The sequence below is a fragment of the Haemaphysalis longicornis genome, unplaced genomic scaffold (genome assembly GCF_048455015.1).
Source record: "Haemaphysalis longicornis isolate Haplotype H1 unplaced genomic scaffold, Haemaphysalis longicornis Haplotype H1 scaffold_10, whole genome shotgun sequence".
In the NCBI taxonomy this organism is placed as follows: domain Eukaryota; kingdom Metazoa; phylum Arthropoda; class Arachnida; order Ixodida; family Ixodidae; genus Haemaphysalis; species Haemaphysalis longicornis.
Genome location: NW_027526204.1, coordinates 147,854,637 through 147,871,610, shown reverse-complemented (window position 1 = coordinate 147,871,610; position 16,974 = coordinate 147,854,637). Strand labels below are relative to the sequence as shown.

The 16,974-nt window shown below is 47.0% G+C and overlaps 1 protein-coding gene across 1 annotated transcript in view; it reads left to right on the top strand.

Moving 5' to 3' along the window:
* The window catches only part of Sha (shavenoid), a 90,923-nt gene extending 75,057 nt beyond the window's left edge, over positions 1-15,866 (top strand). Inside the window, exons 3-6 of the mRNA XM_077691190.1 lie at positions 2,934-3,227; positions 8,745-8,971; positions 11,201-11,344; positions 12,580-15,866. Of these exons, the coding sequence (XP_077547316.1) occupies positions 2,934-3,227; positions 8,745-8,971; positions 11,201-11,344; positions 12,580-13,492 (1,578 nt within the window). The 3' untranslated portion in view covers positions 13,493-15,866. The remainder of the gene's footprint in view (positions 1-2,933; positions 3,228-8,744; positions 8,972-11,200; positions 11,345-12,579) is intronic.
* Positions 15,867-16,974: the final 1,108 nt, after the last annotated feature.

Below are 16,974 nucleotides of genomic sequence, written 5' to 3'. Positions count from 1 at the left end.
CCGGTTCAAAATAAACGAACATGATTTCAACTACTTTAAAATACAGGAATAATTAAAATTTATTCACATTAACAAAATAAATTTGTCAAATTCCATCGCGAAATTATTTCAAATGCCAGGTTTTCTCCTGTAAACCGTACTTCTTAGCATGATGCGGCGTGCGATACGAAGACAACGTACGGCCAGTCTGTCTCTATTCAAATGCTTAAACCCGGTTCAACGCAAGAGAAGGCGTCACCACCTCAACAAACACGCGATTGCTCCTCTCACAGGCACTTCTCCGGCACGCAATGAGCGCATGCTTCGCCCCTCCACAGGTTTCACGTTAGTGGAGATGGCCAGGGATTTTTTTTCTTGCGAACCGTTTCGAGTACGCACCAGGGTAGTACGCCGAAGAGTTCATTCTAAAAAATTGGCCGCGTATCTGCTCGTTTCGTTGCAAATGTCGTCAAAAGACGATAGTCTTTGTAGACATTTGCCAAGGAAATGTCCCCCTTTGCTTTCCCGCTCACCTCTCATGCTGTTCCTGTACCGTCGCGCTCATTCCAAGGTAAACACACTAAAGGTTTGCGGAAGGAGATTTAAATTTACCGCGTTCCACTGCTACAAGCCGGGTTCCTCGATGCCAGCGCTGCAGTACGGCGGAGACGCACGTGAATGGAGGCGGCCGACTATGTTTATAGAGCCGCGTGGCCGTGCTCCACGTGCGTTCCAAGCAGAACGTGGAACCTAGCTAGTGGAACCTTTCGTTGCTGTTGCCGCGTGATTTTTCATATGCCTCCAGGAGGCGGCGGTTTTCTGCAGTAGATGTAGAATATCATTTGCTATCGAAAAACCAAGCATGCAAGAATTTTTAAATAAAGGAACACTGTAAATATTCCTTGTCTACTAATTGCCTGTCCTATATTTGCGTAATGCCTTGTTCTTGTTCAACAAAGTTGACAAGTATGAACATATAAACTGGGCTTGGACGTTTACATGTGGCTGTGAGTATATACGAATATTGCGCAATAACAATTGTACTTTGGCCTGGTGGCTGAATCGAGTCACAGACAGACAGACGGACAGACAGACAGACAGACAGACAGACAAACATACAGACAGTCCAAAATTTCTGAGTTTAAGTAGCCACAGAAAGACTACCGTCTTTAAAATGCTACGGGAAAAAAGGGTACACAGCATTGGTGCAGCAGGCGCCTCATCGTGCAGTCGCTGTAGCCTATGGTGCTATGAGGCAAGCGAATATTGTCAGTCATCCTAATATGCCATGTTAGAGATCACACGGAGACACACGCATCCTACAGCCACGAAGCCGAAGAACGAACTGCGTTGGCTAGCAGCCTATATTGCGTTGGCTAGCAGTCTACATCCCTCTACGGGCACATTGTTCTCTTTCATTTACCACATGCTCACAAACCCGTGATCATGGACCATCTGCTTCGAAAAACCGGAGGGCAGAACTGGAATTGTCTTCCCGTAGATTCCTTAGGTCCGTCTCAAGAGCTGCGGGCTTTCGCTTGCCATTGTCTTCAAGGCTTAACGGCTTATTTTCTCGTGGCAGCCACCTTGGCCTGACAACATTCATAATATCTACCAGTTTTTGTGCTAAGATGGCAGACAGATGATGATTTCACCCGTTGCCAGAAAGTGGGAACTGGTGAAGTGCAGCGTTAGTGAATCCTCGCGGATTTTTCGGTACATGTCCTTCGATCTTACAACGAAGCCGTTTGTTTGCGTCTCAACTAGCGCACAAAGGCAAGCAAGTCGAAGCGTTGCTTTATCTTAAGTATGCGTACAGTCCACTTATAGCGAGCCCGATTTTAACCAAATCCCGGCTATAAAGAATAAATCTGCATACAAATGATATACCATTTGTATGCATATATTCTGTGTCCACATATAGAAAAAAAACAGATATAACGAACTGATTTCCGTTTCCCGATGTGTTCGTTATGAGCGGGCTGGACATATACTCATCTGTTTTTGAAGGAGTTGTTAGAAGAGCAGCCGACACCGTAATTACTAGATGTGTGAAACTGCTGTTTTCTAGATGTGTGCAGAGTAGATCCAGGATCAATTAAAAAAGAACCCGAGGACACCAAATGACTTCTCATGGGTTGTCAATGCGAATGCGTGATGTTCAGCTGTGATTTTATATGCGCGTTGTTTCGCCTCAACTTGTCAAAGAGTTTTGAAATTTCTCACGTTGAGCCGCTTTTTTTTTTTTTTTTTTGCTATCCGCCTTAACGCTTTCAAACTGCTTCGATCTGCCTCCTACGCCTTGCGTCGATGCTCGTTAATGCCGTCGTGTAACGGATGAGTTGACACTTAACGACGGTAAACCTCGCTTCGTGACTGTTCACACGTTTGGCTGTGTTCTTCCGTTTCCTTAAGTACTCGCGTTGACGCACATCTATTGCTGTTGCCAAGTTTAAGATTGCGCTGTGGAACGCCTCGTGCTATGGAAGGCGTTGGTGTGTGGAAGGCCTCAGAAGGAATTGTTTCTTTTTTCATTAGGGACGCCGGACGCCGGCTTTTTCGCTGAATAGGCCGTTTAGGGCGGTCGCCCTAAAAATTCCGTTCGGCCGGAGATGTTGGAAAGACGGCTAACAACTGGTGGACGGCCTGGGTAAGATGACGGCTACCGAGGAATAAATTTACAAGTATGCGCAAGAGCAGCTTGTGCTCCCCACCTTTTTTCGTGTTTTTTTTTTTTGAGGGGGGGGGGACAGGGAATAAATAAAGGAATTAAGGTAGGAAACTCGGCGAAAGGATTAGCAGAAGACAGCTGGGAGGAAACGAGTGGATATGGATGCCGCGTCGCGGCATAGTGACGGTTGTAAATCTTTGACCGAGGCTTTCGGCCTTCCGTGGGCATTGCCATACTGATGATGATGATGATGATGGTGATGATGGTGATGATGATTCTGCAGGAGCGGCAGCACCGTCCGCACGACGAGCAGACGGATGCGTACGACACCCCTCGGGGCTCCTCCGCCGGAAGCAATGGTCTCGGAGCCACCGCGGCGACCCGTGACGTCTTCTTCAAGCGTGACGTCTCCGGCGCGGCGCAGCCCACGCACGGAGCCCCCAGCGACGTCCGGCAGCACGCCGAGTCGCGGAGTTCTGTGCGGCGCGCCGCTCTGCAGATGAACCTGGGACCCGAGCTGCTCGAGCCTGAGATGCTCGCCAGCCCACCGCCGCCGGCACAAGAGTTTCTCGCTAAGGTACTGCGCTTTGCGCTCTGTGCTTCGAAAATGCAAACAACAACAACAAAAAACACTCCACTCGGAAAATAGACATTATAAAAGTCACAGTTACGAATAATGCACGTACATAGAGTGAACTTTACACTTGAAGTTTTCAAATAGCAAAGTTGCTCCCCGACCAGACCTCATTGGATGCCACAACGCTTCTGCGCAAAGCAGGAACTGGCTCAAGTGGGCTTCACCACAACGCGCCAGAGCGACAGTTAAGCGTGACCAAATGTGGAAGCTGGTAAATGATGAGTCAAAGGATACCATAAAACGGGTTCTGCAACACTCTCGGAAAACGCTTTCACCTTTTATTTCGGGTATGGAAGCACGGTGAAAGCTGTCCTTATCGGCAGCACGGGCCGGCACTGCGTGATTCGCTCGCCGCAGCCATACACCCCCTTCTTCTGCTTTGCTTTTGTGACTTCCTTTTAAGTGCAGAGACCTTTATGAGCTCGCTAACGGTCGATGTCAAGCGACTGCCGGAATCGGGCGGCGCAGCAAGATAACGGTCCCAAGTAGATCCTGGTGTACGGTCATCAGAGGGTCAAGCTGAGACTTCGAAAACCACGCGGTTTGTTTAGTCATAACCGTTCGAACCCCGTGAACCGCTGGCGCTTGTCATACATCTCCCCGTTGTTTAGCGCAACGAAAACTGCAGGTACATTTCAGCAAAAACTGTTTATCGAACCGGCAGCCCCCGCGTTCATTTAGTTAGGAACGCTGGTTGGGTTGGTTTTTACGATAGTACGCGAAAAAAGCGGCCGCGAAAGAAAAAATTGGCCGCGTATCTGCTCCTTCCGTTGCAAATGTCGTCAAAAGACGGTAGTCTTTGTAGACATTTGCCACGGAAATGCCCCCCCCCCCCCTTTGCTTTCCCGCTCACCTTTCATGCTGTTTCTGTACCGTCGCGCTCATCCCAAGGTAAACACACTAAAGGTTTGCGCAAGGCGATTTGAATTTACCGCGTTCCACCGCTACAGGCCGGATTTCTCGATGTCAGCGCTGCAGTACGGCGGAGACGCGCGTGAACGGAGGCGGCCGACTACAAGGTTTATAGAACCGCGTGGCCGTGCTCCACGTGCGTTCCAAGCAGAACGTGGAACCTAGCTAGTGGAACCTTTCGTTGCTGTTGCCGCGTGATTTTTCATATGCCGCCAGGAGGCGGCGGTTTTCTTCAGTTAATGTAGAATATCACTTGCTATCGAAAAACCAAGCATCCATGAATTTTTAAATAAAGGAACACTGTAAATATCCCTTGTGTACTAATTTACTGTCTTATATTTGCGTAATGTCTTGTTCTTGTTCAACAAAGTTGACAAGTATGAACATATAAACCAGGCTTAGACGTTTACATTGGGCGGTGAGTATATAAGACTATTGCGCAGTGAGCAGTTTACTTTGGCCGGGTGGCTGAATCGAGTTACAGACAGACAGACGGACAGACATACAGACAGACCAAAATTTCTGGGTTTAAGTAGCCCTAGAAAGACTATCGTCTTTAAAAAATGGCGCGTTCAAAATGCCGAGAAAGGCTCCAACCCCGCAAGAAAAAAATTACGCGTTCGAAATGACGCAAAACAGTTCCAGCATACGAAATTAAAGCAAGCACAAAGAAACAGAACTCCCGCTGGCGCTGCTTCAGGCAGGTGGCGCGTGAGCACTGCGAAGGCGGGAAATTTCAATTGCATATCTATCAAGAGAGGAGGGAGGGAGGGCGGCGAAGGGCGTGATGGGTGGTAGCAGTGAGCGGATAACGGCGCCACCTCCCACTATGGCAAATCACTGCTCTTCACTTCCAAATGCTTTCGCATTGAGTGGAACGGCTTAAATTTTTTAAACTGGCTATCGAAGGCGTCCGTTGGGTGAAACTGAAGGAAAGCAGGCCAATACCTGCTAACCGCGGTAATGACGTAGTTCGAGCGGCCGAAGAACGCCAAGACCGGGAAAGAGAGAAAGATCTTTTGAGCAAATTTCTAAGTTATCTGATGAACGTATAGTCATTATTTCTGGCTGAGGTGCATAGCGATCCCCTAATCTAAGTACCGGTTGTGTTGGTTTACCGCGCTCCCCAAGCATTTCAGACTTCGACATATTTTGAAACAAAGTGTTTTAAGGTCCCTTTCAAGTATAAAAATAGAACCTGCGCAGAGAAAACAGCGCAAATGCACGCCATGCGCGGGTTTTCCAGCGCATATTATATTTTTGGCTCTAATCATATGGTGGGCCTCGGTATTCGCCAAATCCTCACATCTGGTCACCCTAATCGGTCGCTCTGGAGCGTTGTGGTGACGCCCATCGGCGGCGGCTCCTTTGAGGGCGGTTCAATTTGAGCTCAGTTGCAATCAATATCCACTTCTCTAAATCAGCAGCAGGTATTATTTATTTCAATTTTGCTTAACTCCACTCGCTTACGGCTGCCTCCTTTTCAATAATGATAATACCGAGCAAATATTTCTATGCATTGCCTAGTGTATTTGAGTTTGTTTTAACTCTTCGTTTTGGTCAGTATACAGCGCCGTAATGTACCAGAGACAAAAAAAAGAGCAGTAGCCTCTTGCCGGCAATTCTAGAGAATTGGAGCCGCCACAGAACAGCCGCAGTGCACAAGAAAAGATGACGGCAGTGATTAGGGTGATGGTAAGCCTCGGCAAAATACAACGACACAAAAATTATAGCCTAGCTCGTTGCCTTGTAGAGTGTTTTGGCGAAGCATGTAGATTGCACGCCACGCGCAGTTGCGGACAACAGGAAGAACGGCTTGCTCGGTGACGGGCAGCAGCAATCGGATCACGTCCGGGTCCCCAGCTGTTCAGGGTTTGTCAGGCGAGAGACACCACACATCTCGACAGAACGAGGAATAGCCGTTATCCTCTGCGCCTGCCTTGGGATTCCGTGCCTATAGGCCACGCCTCTTGGTAATGATGATGAGTTTGTGGTCTGTTGGGGATGATGGCGGGGGTTTCATAACGCGCGGTGTAAAGGATGATAGCAGGCGCTGCATAATATTATAATGCACCTATGTCTGTTAGGCGTTAAACAAAAAAATACGGTTAGGCATAAAACATTACCACAAACCGAGCGCATCTATTTTTACACTCCTATTACGCACCATTGTGTTTTCAAAACTTGATTTACAACGGCTCAGGTGCACAATATATCAGTGTGCAGTTTCACGTCATTGTAGTTTCGTGCACCATGAAGGCAACACGTCGTGTAATTTGGCATAGCGGAAATTGACAAAAATGCTAGAAATAATTACGCATCTTAAAAATCCAACTGCGCGCAAATTAACGAGGACGTGAACACACTGAAGACACCCCTGCGCTTGTGGTATCTTCAGTGTGTTCACGTCCTCGTTAATTTGCGCGCAGTTGGATTTTTAAGATGCGTCAATACCAAATCGCCCCACTTTCGACCCTTTTACAAATAATTACGAACCGACTACTTAACCTACAAAAGATCGTAACAGCCAGCTTTAGCTCACATGTTAATATTGGGAAGTGAAACTCGAGGTATACTTTGAGACTTTCGTTATTAAAGAAAAAACTCCGCGCATTTGTTTAGATTAAAGATATCAGCCCTTAAAAATCGCCATCCTGTGTGTGGACTCTGTAGTTGATATCCCGCCTATCTCGAGGTCACATGCGCGTCATGAGCGACAGCGCCAATTCTGGCGTAATTGGGGACTACTCAATACGAACCTGGCTGGGTATATTCATATTACCGGCGACATTGACGATGACATCGAAATCAGTTTTATACAACGCTGCCAATTCCAAAGTTTAAACAATTTTTAAAACTGAGTATTTCAACGCGCACTACTTTCATGTGCAGCCCATTTCCACACAGTTGATTCGCCTACCCGATAAAACAGTTTTAATTGAGAAATATTGGTATCAACCAATATTTAACCCTCTGGATTACTCGTAATTACTTACTTTATACATTGCTGCACTATCTCGATGCATCTAACACTTAGCAAGATAATTTTGCTTCTTTGCTAGAACCTCAATCTGCTTTTGAAAAATCCTTAGGGCTTCTGTGTAATCAGCCTTAAAATGGCTGTTCCTAGAGTTACACATATTGCCTGTCATTTCGTTGGGGTCTAGTGGAACCGTCTAGTCAGCGTTATATTGAGCACGAAGCAAGATTTCGCCTTTAATGCTAATTGCTCGAGAGAACTTTGCGAATCGCCGAACAACTGCTGAGCCGATAGGGATGCAGATAGCGAAGCTTGGAAATGCAAACATGGAGGAGGTTAAAACCCGATTATGAACATCATTTTTCTGGATGCGAGAAATGTTTAATTAACCATGCTTTGCGGTACGACAGCTAACTTCCAACATTTGGAATTAGTATGCGCTGTGGGGTCAGCAATTCACCCCAAAAATGCTTTGTTACCTGCTCGCTCAAAAATGCACGTCCTTTAGCGCAGTTTAGCGTACCTAATTATCTTTATTAATGAAACTGAATTTTTAGGGGCAGCGGAAAACTCTGGGAAATATGGCAGAAATAGGATTCATATTTTTCAAACCAAGGTGTTACCGAAGTCATGGCTCTGACCTTTGTTGTCACCCTAGGTGAACACTCTAGACTTTGAAACAAGCTTTTACGAGTAGTAAACATGCGTTGAGCAGGCGGTCACCAAAGCGTGCAGAGTTCAGTTTCAAAGTAGCGAAAAACATTGCACAGCAGTCTCTCGTAACTACTGAATTCTTATTCCCTCCTACCGCTTCGCACTGAACTATTACAAGTTTCTTGCTTAGTGATCAAAAACGAGAAAAAAGAAAGGCAAAAATAGACAAAAAAGAGAAAGGAAAGAATGAAGAAAAATTGGAGCAGACAGGTATGCCTAGCGCTGAAGCTCTAAACGTTCAAGTACAGTGATTGCCACTGAAGGCTTCCAGTCTATAGTCTGGAGTTTAATAGGAATGGCAGCAAGTGAGGAGTGCGAAACGTGCGGAACGCCGGAGACGATATGCCACGTCTTGTGCGAGTGCCCACGCTACTCGCCTGAAAGAAAGAAGCTGTCGTCAGCACTGAGGAACCTGGACTCTCGACGGCCATTTTCGGAGAAGATTCTGTGTCACTGGCCTTCTCTCTCATCCGCTCAGAAGGTGATTAGGGAACTCTTACGCTTTCTATGGGCGATGAACTTATTTTGACAACGCACTCGTCGTATCTAGGCTACCATATAGTTTACATAGATGGCAAAAAACACGTGAGCCCACTTGAGTCCTCGCCGAGCTAAAATAGGTAGTTTTAACGATGCTGGGACAATGGTACTGACTACGCCACCCTTGTGATGTCAGTGCACACACTGTAGTAAAAGCGCGTTCATTGATCAAGAGATTAAGGACATTTGTACTGACCCTTCAAACATCTTCCCATCACCACATCACATCTACTCCCTCGCGGCACGAGGCCACACGAGCTAGCTTCATGTGGCATTCATCCTACGATCTGTGCACGTGTGAATCAATGCAGGTGCGCGAGATGATCGCTGCCGCAAGGACCCGGCTACGCAACTTCCGGTTCCGGCCAACGCTGGTGGACATACCGGAAGACGACTACTACCAGCACATGCAGCAGCAGCACGGGCGCCTCCAATTCGCTAAACTGCCCGACTACTCCACGACTACGGCTGGCGGAAGCAACGGACACAGTGGGGCGACGGTGCGCCACAATCCTCTTCTCGGAGTTGACTGCCACAGGTGAGATTGGGTTCTTGGGGAGGGTAAATCGTCTCGTCTACGAGACCTAGAGGTGGGCGAATTTGCCTCGTGCGTTAGTTTATCTTAAATATACCTAAGGCTTCCAATAGCAACGATGTTCCAGAAGTCTTAAACACTGACGAATGGAACGGGTAAATGGGTTCATTTGCTTGCTCTGTGAATACTGGGAGTGGAAAAGGGGACAGAAAAAGGCTTTAAACTGTATTCGGGGGGATGCCGACGCCTTATAAAGAGAGAGAAGGATCTAAGAGGGTAAGAAGAGTATGAAGGATTTATAGTTGAAGGAGGACATTTGCGGAGTTGGAGGGCGGGAGCTGTGTTTGTGAGTTCTCGCAGAAGGGCGTCGCGCGAAAGTGGGGGCGGGATCAACGAGGCGGTGGGAATCTCAGAAGCGACTACGTGTAGAAAGAAGTATAGAGGGGGCGGTGCCTAGCAACGTACGTGCTTGAATTTTGTGGCCCGCTAAGGTGCATGCGGTAGGGTTAACGCATAAAGCCGAATTAAAGCAAAAAAAAAAGAAACTTGCGTCAGATGGGCGGTACGGAAGATAAGTCACAGTGGAGACCCGAGCAAGTGCTGACTCGCAACTACTTCTATATTCATGAAGCTAGAACATATGCGATACAAACTCCACACAGCCTGCATGTTTAGCAAAGCCGCATTACCTGGAGTAGTATGCAAACACTGTGTGTAATCTGAAAGTGTCCCTACCAGAGCGAAAGCCCATCCTGTGCTCAACTTTCCCGCGTATTTCTCACGCTTAGAGGTATCGGCATGTTTTCGCAATCCCTTCTTTACGAAGTAGTTGCGTATATCTAAATCTCAAGCAACGCCTCGTGAATTCGTTTCCGAGAAGAGGTTCTATACAAAATTCGATAGACACAATGCGGGCGTAATATAGTTACATGCCACAATGCGGGACGACATGAGGGATAACCGCACTTTGTTTCCTGAGTTGGAAAGCGTCATCCCATTTATTTTTGGAGTCTGCATCTACCTTCGCCAAGTGGAAAGTGAACAACGCTAGACAAGACTTACCGGTAACCAAGCTCCAGCTACCTGTTCATTTTGTATGCAGCACTCTGTGCTTAGCACTTGCCCAGTACAGGACTACTTGGAACACGACGACAACATGAATGTTTCAGGCCGGTGCTTACGCACCGCCGCAAAGCCTGAATAGGAGCTGCTGTAAAACACTTGTGTTTGTCATCACGTCATAAATGTTTTATTTGTAGCAAATGCTCGGAGGAGTCGAGAATTCGAAATGAACAGTTGGTGGGAGCTTGGCTTTAGTGCAGGGTTTAGGCGCCTGCTCTTTCTTCCGCCGGAGGTGAAGTGCGGCAGGCTAGAGCAAAACGTGCAAACGCCGAGCCATTTACGAAACAAAGTGCCGTCATTTTTCACTTTCAAGGCGTATCACGCAGTGCAAAGAAAATATTGCAGAGCGACCACGTTCCGCGCTCTTTTCAATTCGTGTAACGAGCTTTGCGGAGTTTTGCCTCACGAGTTTTTTGTGGGAGACCTATAGAAGATCAGATTTGACCCCGGTAGAGGTTGCCAGTGCCACCTCAGTGCATAAGCCTGATAACTAATCTGTGAAGGTGGCGTACTTGGCTCGCTCGTGGAGAATTCGTTTGGTTGGACACTTGTTTGAGCACATCTTTTTTATCTTTCCCTTCAGAAAACATCAAACAGTTGTCCGCGTGCTTTCGTTGGTTTTCTCATTCTTGTCTTGCTACAGAAGCTGGTAATCCGAAACTTGTGGTCTTGCGCAACTTTCGCCTCATAAAAGCTACGTCATCACTTGCAACCCTGCGCTTTCCATGTAGCTAATGAAGCAAAAAACTCACCAAACAGCGCATTTTCAGCTATTTACTTGTGCAACCCAATGTAATGAACCATTGTTGCTTAGAAGATTGCTTATAGCGAATGAACATCCTGGTATTTTGTTAACACTGAGCCCTTGAAGCCCCCCCCCCCCCACCTAGCTCCGCGAAGACTTCACCAAACTTCGCTGTCTTCGACACACATTCTATACCCTAAATCACGCAGCAGCATTTCACTCCAGCCATGCGTTCTTTGCATTGACCATTCTCTAGCGCAGCTAACGCAAAATGTGTTCTAGGGGAAATTAACGTTAATAGCTAGCGCTAAACATTGCTATGTGGCTCGTAATGCGGAAACCTTGACCAGAAGCCTTCGATTCAGGTTCTTCGAGGTGAACGAGAGCTTCCGGGACTCGCCGCTGGAGTCGATGGCCCACTCCTCTCCCTATCCCCCGCGTCCTCCGGAACGACGTCGGAAGAAGGCTTCCGGCAGGGAAGCCCAGCAGGCACGATTCGACCTTTTCCGGTGAGCGGGGCTTGTGCCTTGCATCCTTTAAGCCTTAAGCCTTGCTTCCTTCGTCTCTTATGCAACGTTTGTAGTTTCTTTCCGTGTGCTATTTTAGCAGGGCTAGCAAGTGGCTAAGCCTTGGGCGTTCTAACCACATCCATGAAGGCTTCTCAGGCCTCTTACGATGCCTTATTTATCTGTTCTTGGGAGCATGCATTGAGGTGGGAACTCTTTAAGCGTTGTTGTTTCATGTCTGTTTCTCCTATGCTGCGGCCGAGGAAGTATGCATTGATCCATCGGGTCGGCCTCAGTATCCCTTTTACATCTGTTTTCTAAGGAAGCATTTAATACAGCTGCACTAATTCTGGTTAGTCAGAAAACCGAAAGAAATTCGCATCTTTTAAACAAGTATGATTCCTCAGTTCATATTGCTCTATTGGGGTTTCAGCATGTGACATTTAAAATAAAGGAAATGACTTTAGTAAGTTCTTCTTTTCAAGCTACTGCCATTCATCTGGCGTGGTGGCAACCTAATTTAAAACTTTATTTGATACCGCAGCACAAGCGACAATGCGCACCTATATGCCCTGCGATTTGAAACTATGCTTTCTTTTTACGTCGGTTAATGAAAAGGTTTCTGTGAACCACTTTTAATAAGGCCCGGAATGTCGGTAGTCTTATTGAAAACGGTTAGGATCGTTCAAAAAGTCCTGCTCAGGCGAGAGTAAGGCTGAGTAAGATAGGTAACATCCATCGCGCGCCTGGTCGTGTGAGAACGAGGTAACAAAGCGTACTTTCCGGGTAGCTTCGTTGTTACCCCTGCTTAACAACCTCGTGCTTTCTCAGGCATGATACGTGCCTAAAAGAATGTAAGGTAAGATGCTCAAGTGCGACACAGGAATTTTAAGAGCCCTTAGAAAGCACTGGTGATGGCTTTGTCATTTCCAGTAAGGTCCACGGAAAAAAAAAACAGTAAGAGTCCCACACCATCATATATTTCATTTTTTTCTCCAAAGTCCCACTGTCCTCTATCCCAACATTTCTGTCAGAAGTTAGACCACCCATAACCATACACAAAAACACATTGTTGATTCTCAATCCGGTACGTAGTTGCTCTGTGTTCAATTAATATAAGGTCAAATGAAAAGACTATGTTTCAAGTATAAACTGTGACAAGCGTTTTTGTTTTTTGTTTTTTCAAGCACTTATTCAGTGCGCCGATATATCCTTTGTATCACGATTTGTCGTTGCAGGAAAGACCTATACGAAAAACTCCACAAGCTTCAGGAGAGCCGCCGAGAGCCATCCCTAGTTCGATGCGAGCCGGACGGCAACGACAACAGCCCTTCGTACGAGAACGTACTACCCTTGCCGCTTCCGAAGGGCTCCTCCCAGGAGGCCCCGCCAAGGCCGCCCCCTCGCCTTTGCTCCTCTCCAGTGGATCTTTGCCGTCCCGATGAGGTAGACGGGGACAACGGTTCGTCTACGAGCATCGACCTGGACTCCCTCTACTCCCCCTGTGACTCCCTCAACTCTAGAAACATTTGCAAGCTTTCGGTGCCTCCGGACCAGACGCTCCTGGAAGGTCTGGAGCAGCCAATTATTTTTGGTTCCCTCCACGAACCGCGCCCCGTTTACCTAATGAACAATGGCCCACTCAACCCCGGGATGATCCTGTCCGTCCCGAATTCCTACAAGCCATCCCCACGCACCGGTCTCTACATGAGCGTCGAGTCGTTGCAACACTGCATCAAGACCAAGCCGACTTACGGTCATGGTCGGCGAGGCTTTGACGCCATGGACGCTCTCCGCCGTGTGGACGCGGGCGACATCGAGTTCATGCACGTATGCAGGGGTCAGCTCATGCGCCGGGACAGTGTTGGGTGCTCGTCTGTAGCGTCGGACAGTTTGATGGCGACACCGTCCGATTCTGAGTACGACCCGGACTACTCCGATTCTGCCCCACAGACTGATGCCGCGGTGGTGGCGGCTCGGCGGGCGAAGCGTCGTTTTCGGTCACGCGCAGAGCGCAGCGGTAAACAGCCGGCGCCTCCGCCACCCGACGTCACCATCATTGAAGTGGGGGACGGGACGGGAGACATTCTCAGCGGGAAGGGAAATTTTGTGACACTCATAGAACTGGATACATCAGAGAGCTCTAATTGAGCAAGTTTTTAAGAAATATTAGATTGACATGATAGTGTAGGTGGTGCTGTAGAAGATCAAACATATCGATCCTTGAGTGAGATAGTGTTGCTTATGCTTTGACTACCATATGTTTTGTGATGGTGCATGTACCACTTCATCCCATTAACTTACTTCTGAGCCCGTCGTCAAGCTGCTGGTAAATTCGTAGAAAGCATGATCCATCTTGCTAAACATGATTTGGAGAGTGCCATCTGTTAGAGAAGCCCCCTCCCCCCTCACGGGTCTCCTACTTTAATTTATCAACGATTTTCTGGCGTGGCCTACAAACAAGCCACATTTATAGAATCAAACGTTTCCGAAGTATTGGTGCCTTCGCGTTGCAAGTTGCGTGGCCGCCTTAAAACATGAAGCCCACGATTGTGCTCTTTTTTTTAAGGACGTGAGTGTGCTTTGTTCTTTCACGCGCTGTCAGATGTCCTTTGATATCGCTTAGAAAAAAGAGTAAGAACAGGCACGGTGCTACTGTGAATTTGTGTCAGCGGAGTGTAAGTTTCATCGGGTCTTCGTTGAGAGTCCGAGATCTACGCAAACAGCATCAATTGTCCCTCAATCTTATGCTATTCTCGCTCGTTTAGGTAATCCTTCGAATGTGGTCAATCACGCGATAAAAATGATTTCATAGCAACCCGAATGTCCATATACCTGCGGCCATTCATTCAAAATGTTTTAAGCCGCATAAGTAAGTCATAATCACCAAGTATGTGAGCTCCTCATTGCCCAATTTAGTTGAAAATAGCCGTTTGCACCTGGGAATCGTCGCTGTTAATGCGGGAAAGCCCGCAGCATTGTCGTGGTTTCAAACAACGAGAATGAAATGGAATGACTGGCTTTATTAGAAGAAGAATGCCAAGAAGCCCTGGTAGATATGGGGATAAGGGTAGGGGAAGATCGCTTATATAAAGCTTTAAAAAATTCCGGCTTCGGGCTGCCAGCCTAAGTTGTTTGTTAAACGAGAACGCACATTCACAATTGGTATTCAGCCATATGAATACACAGCCCGAAGGTACAGGTTCTGTCAGAAGTAATTGGAGCATGGGAGCTGTGGACGAACCGCATAGGAGCGCCGCGTTGCTACACCAGCGGTAAACTAAATGAGCCGAACACCCATGCCCGCCTGCCGACGGTGATATCCCATCTTTACTCCCCAACCCACTTCTTTTAAGGCGGCGTCGAGCATTATTCGCAGCATACTATGGCGCTGATGGCAGAGGCGGTATTTGGCAGCGTCGCTCACACACTTTCAGCGCACGCGAGCTGCTGGAGAAGCGTCGCAATCGCAAGGATCTGAAGTGACAATTTTTCTTTTCTAATATTTCTAGGTGGGTCTGCTATCAGTGCCATCGCCGAGACCAGTATGCTGCAAACAACGCTCAAAGCCGCAATAAAGAAGTAGGTTGAGAGGTACAGAGGGGCTATCGGCGTCGGCTGGCACGCATGCGGGTTCTGCTTCTTTAGTTTACCGCTGGTGCAGCTACACGGCGCTGCTATGTGTTTGGGCACCGTGCTCCAATTACTTCTGACGGATCTTTCTTGGCTGAGGCCTTGAAGTTGAAACATATATAGTCTTGGTCAAAAGTTCTCACGCTGTGGAGGTCACCAACAACCCAAATCAGGAGCTGAACTTGCAAACTCCAACGAAATTGTTTATACCGTACAGTTGGCAAAAGCGTTATTCTTGTAACTGTAGCAAAAATATTCTGTCTGCCCTCAATCGAGTTAAGCTCCTGCGTTCATTATTTATGGCTCTAGAATTTTCGGCATGGTTGTCTACTTTTGACGAAGACCGGGCCTAATAAACGTTAGAAAAAAAAACTTTGGCAATTTTCGGCACAAAAAAACACTTTGTTCAAAATCCCTGAATCCAAAAAAGAGATATTTTTAGATTGCTCAGAAACATCACGCTGCTCGGCAAGTGAAATTGAACAACTTCAGGATCTATTGGGAAACTGTAAAAAAAGCTTCAAGTAAACTTCGGGATGAGTTGAAAAGCAACATGCTTGTTACACTGATAAGAAACTCCAGAGAGCGTTATTAAACGACGCGTCCTATTGTTTTTACTACTCGTTATAGCAAAGTGAACTCACCCTGGAAACATTTTCGTCTAATCTGCGACTGGAGGATGTTATTCGGGGCTTGCTGTAAGCATAATATTTTTAAAGTGGGCATGTTTTACGAAAGATTTGGATGCTGCATACCAGCGCTGCAATGGCACCTATGCTAGATAAACCTGCAGTTATACAATCCTGCTGCTGGTGGTCATCCCCCGGGGCGACACCAACAGAGTAATAACTGACCGCGCAGCATCAATAAAGTTTACCAGCAATGGCATAGAGTCGACCTACGTTTTGTGGAATTTTTTTTCTCGTCAACGACACCCCTGCGTGTTTCCCAACAACTAGTGGCGCGTACGTTTATGTATTCAAAACACGTGTGGTGGGTTGAAAAGCTGGCTAGGACTACGGCCAGGTAAGCTTTGAAACTATACACGCGATCTGTGCAGGTCAAAGCAATTGCAGAGGACTCCTAAGCGCATCTGTACGAGCCGCTAGAGAGCGTTAAAGCTTCTCTTTTATCCAGCTACACCGAACAGTCTTCTGCCAATGGCGACTGTAGCCTACAACGGAAATGTCGTGGAAATGTCGCAAAATCTTTATCTATGCTGCTGTGCTGAGACACTGCATGCGTCCACAAAAACTGAAGGCCACCGAAACTGCGGGCGAGATTTGTTCGGATGCAAGTGCCTTCAGGTGTGTTTTATTATTGCGATGCATGCGCGCCGAATGTTAGCTGTATAGTGGACGCTTTTGCGGACGCCATCCGGGTACCCGCTTTCGCTAACCTAAACAAGTATTGCTTTCGAATTACTTGAAGGCTAACATTCAGTGTCTGTCGACGCGAAGCGTATACTAGACGCCTTCTTTGAATCTCCCACTTGCTGCAATGCTTCGTGGGAAGCAGGGGGAAAGTTGTTTCTGCATTTGCTGTTTGCTTAAGCAGGTGCGGTTACTTATAGCTATGACATAATGTACATGTTGGAGGGGGCGAGCTTTTCGTTGTTATTGTGAGCCATTCTGTGGCGAGTTACCCTGGATTTACGGAGTATTCCGAGTGAATTTTAACCCGCCTTTTCCTACTGCGTCGTTTCTCGTGCTCCTAGAAACCCATATCACCCCGTCAATTTCCCATTTGTAAAAGTATACGGCGGAAGACAAAGCATATATGAACAAGATCTTTTTAAACTGTATGTTACTGGTTACACGGTTTATTCATGTCAACATTCTTTAGCGAAGTGATAGCCTCGGATAAGGCAAAGCGCAGATATATTTATGACATTTACAATTTACAATGTACTTATAATTAAAAATTCACGCCGTTTTGGTTATTAGAAAACTATAATAAAAAAACTGACGGTTAAAAAAGAGCGCCGAGAAAGCATTTTT